Below are 3,618 nucleotides of genomic sequence, written 5' to 3'. Positions count from 1 at the left end.
GCCCTTTAGTTACAAGAAAGGCTGCTGCTCTGGGTGACCCAGCAAAGGGAAACAACCAAAAACAATGGAGCATAGTTTAGCTGTGTAGCAATCAAGATCACGATTAAACACATCCCCTGCACCGAGAGTCTGGCAATTTACAGGTTTTATTACAAAGGACTGGATAGTTAAGTGCTTTCTGTGTGCACGTTCGTTACTGTGAGCAGGAATCGCAACACTTCATTACTGACTCACAAGGCACGCTCTTGGGAGCAGAAGGGGCACTGAAGCTTGTGTTGGGGTGGGTGTAAAAGCTGGTGCTTTCTGCCAGCCCAGGCTCTCTCTCCTTGGGCCAGGGCCACTGGTTACACTGACGCCCAAATGGGCTTCAGACCCTGGACGAAGATTGTTGTTTTCAACCAGGTTGTCTCAGCTGTCCAGCTTGACAGGTTGGGTGGGAGGTTTCCAGTGGCCAGCATTTCAGCTGAGGACAACCTCACTCCAGCTTGGAGCCAAATTTGTCCAGCTTCCTCCCAGGTTCAGAGAAGCCAGATGCTATAGCCTGTTTTTTTAACATTCTGGTGTCATAAGATAAATGGGTTTAGCTGAGTAGTGTGGGCTTGGTAGATGAAATCTGTATCTTCAAGTATTTTCAGAGGTGTGGGGAGAGGCAGGTGTCTAAATGAATGAAAAGTGTCTTCCTTAATCACCCTTGGTTTCATTGCTTTGAAAGCTGAGTGATCTTCCAGTTCTTGGTAAGGCTAAAATCTCTCTGTTGGCAGAGTGGGGCAGATGAAAGCAACATAGTGAGTAGTGCTTTGCCATTTTAGGCATCATGAAACTGAGGAAAAACTCTTTCCAGCCTTTCAGTGGCCTTAAAGAGCTTGGCATTGGCACAGAAGTCCAATCTGAGGGCTAGATCTCCAGAACCCAATCTTCAAACTTCACCATCTAAGTTACACAATAACTGGAAGTTCAAAGAGGAAAATAGTTATGCTGGAGAGCTACCTTCCAGGCTGATTAGGTGTAAAATTGTGGTATCTATGCTGGGTAAGCACTGTAAATGGTGCTACTAGAAAATTTGGAGTAGCTGTTTTCCTGTGACACTGTTAAAATAATAAATAATATGATTTACTGCTTGAAATTGTATTAACAGTAAATAGGAAAAAAAAAACCCCAGTATGTGATAGAGTTCTTAAGCTGCCGCGTTCCCCTCTCTTTAGTCCAATTGTTGTAAACACAAGAGATGTTGGTGTTGCCCAAATAACTAGTTTGCCACTGATGGTAATACATGTGGTTTCAGAGCAGAGAAAGGTTGGTGGCTATTATAGAAGTTGGTTCTGTTTGAGCTTTCAGAGTAAAGAATCAGAGTAAAGAAATAATTCTATATATGTGGTATGGAAAAATCCTGAAATTGTCTACAGCTGCTATATACTTTAGCAGCTGATACCTGCATTTCAGAGCCATCAGTTGCCTGAGTATATTCGGAGCTGTCATTTTAATGTCAGGACATTGAATTAGAGCATAAAGGCCCCAGAGTTACGTACATGAACAACACTGATTTGCCAGGTACTAGCAAAGCTGGCATTTCACTTCCTGAAATGCAGCTCCACATAGCTTGTAATGTGGCAACTGAATTCCTTCGTTCATAGTTTCACAGTAGCTTTCATTCAAATCAACATCTCCAAGCACTGTATATGTTTCAGTAAAGTCTGGCGCACCTCGTGCAGAAAAACAAGTGAGGCCTTTGCTTTTATCATTGCCACATCGCAAGTGGGTAAGCAGATGCAAAGTGACGTGATTTGTTGAATGTTGTAGGACAAATAGGTGATACGGTCTAGGTAGGGGGGGAAACTTTCCACAAAAGACCTTAACCCACTAGCTAGGTTAAGGAATGGAGAAGAAAATACTCCTAAAGAAATCCGGAAAGGCATCTTCAGAAGAATAGCCCAGACTCCTCAGCAAACACTCCCACCGTCATGTCTGGCTTCGGCTCATCAACTGGCTATGAAATTGCTCGCACAGCTTCGCTTCAACAGCCCGACGTTATTCTGGGCCTCGTACACCTGGGAAAGCTTTTCATCCCGTGCAATTGCAAACATACCTACCAACCACCATTTGGAGCAAAGATCAAATCCTGTGTGATATGGTCACGACTGCTTAGTCCTCAAGGCAAAGAGGGTATAATTAGGTGAAAAGTTTTCCCTAGCAAAGGTCACCCAAATATAGCAAATCTATTGCCCGCCCCCACACCTCCCGAAAACAGAGGCAAATCCCTAGGACATGTCTAGGCTACAACAGGAGTGTAAGTAAGCATTCAGCAATAGCCCTCATTTTGCATAAACATTTGCATTTTGCCCCATTTTGCATAAACAGAGTGCACTGTTATAACATGTGGAGGCAGAAAAAGAACAGACCAGGAGATCGCCACCTGTCCTAGCAGCGCCTGCTTGATAGCTCTTCCACGGCAGCACCAAACCTTGATGCTTTCCTGGTAAAACAGCAGCTACAAACACGCATTCATGCTTGATATTCCCCCTCAAAGTGCAAAACAACCTGTATCGACAGAAGGGAAGTCAAAACATAGTTATCAGGTTCACAACAAGTGGTGCTATGAACATGGTGTTCTAATAAATGCTTGTGCTCCCGGAGCCTGGGGCAGACTGATTATTGCTGGAGATGAAAGTAGCACTGTTTGGACTCGCAGATCTATTTTACGGTACCCGACAGTGTAAGAGGGTCTTTTGCAAAAGAGGTTTAATGTTGGGCAATAGAAGTACAGTTTCATACAGTACCTTTGCCTGTAAGCTGGCTACGTGTGCTTGATAGCTTCAGTGTGATAAAGGATAGTCCTTTGTCATACTGCAGCCTATGACCATAAGCTAATGAGATCCCAGATGCCTGGACAATATTTAAATTTAAGCATCCCAAATCTAAGTTGAACCAGAGCAAAATCTGTCATCCTTAATATACTGTACTTTTGTGTAAGAATGCTACAAAACTAATTTGAGTTTCTACCGGCTCATGATTCTTCCCAGATATTCCATTTGAATATTGAGTATTCCATTTGAAAATTAATATTTTCTCCAATATTATTGAGTTGCACTCAACTATAATACATTTTCCTACAAGCACAAAAAGGAGCTGGTTGTTCCAACACAGTGGGAACAATTGGAGCTAAGGGAAGAGGGAAGTCATATGGTAGAGATTATAATCAAGGCAAGCTGAAAGCCGTGGCCATTTTAATTGTGCACCAATATATTTTTCAGTATAACTAAGACAATATGCCTGTCTTCTCCCAAACAATTTAAATATATACTGCCACTTGGCAAGATTTTTCACGTACAAAACTGGAGATGAAATTAGGGATAAGAAAAGAACTGAAGTTCAATTATTTGGATTAAAAAGAAAGATGTCTTGTGGGTACAGCTCTGATTCAACAGGGCACTTAAGCGCATGCTTACACTCATCGTGATTTAGGACAGCACTGGTTAAACCTGAGCGAGACAGAAGAAAAGCTTACCTTCTTTTGTTTAATCTAATCTTAATTACATGTTGAATTAACTCCAGCAGCCAAACTTTGATTAGAAGTTTTTCATAGAGATAAAACTGTGTGAGAGAAGGGAGGGGAGGGGAGGG

The 3,618-nt window shown here is 42.4% G+C and overlaps 1 protein-coding gene across 1 annotated transcript in view; it reads left to right on the top strand.

Annotated features, from left to right (window-relative positions):
• Positions 1–1,958: 1,958 nt before the first annotated feature.
• Positions 1,959–3,618, top strand: part of CYYR1 (cysteine/tyrosine-rich 1) — a 148,357-nt gene continuing 146,697 nt past the window's right edge. The window contains exon 1 of the mRNA XM_009327897.1: positions 1,959–2,160. Within this exon, the coding sequence (XP_009326172.1) occupies positions 1,959–2,160 (202 nt within the window). The remainder of the gene's footprint in view (positions 2,161–3,618) is intronic.

Source organism: Pygoscelis adeliae, unplaced genomic scaffold, assembly GCF_000699105.1.
Source record: "Pygoscelis adeliae isolate BGI_AS28 unplaced genomic scaffold, ASM69910v1 Scaffold14, whole genome shotgun sequence".
NCBI classification, from domain to species: domain Eukaryota; kingdom Metazoa; phylum Chordata; class Aves; order Sphenisciformes; family Spheniscidae; genus Pygoscelis; species Pygoscelis adeliae.
This window is presented reverse-complemented; position numbering and strand designations above follow the sequence as displayed.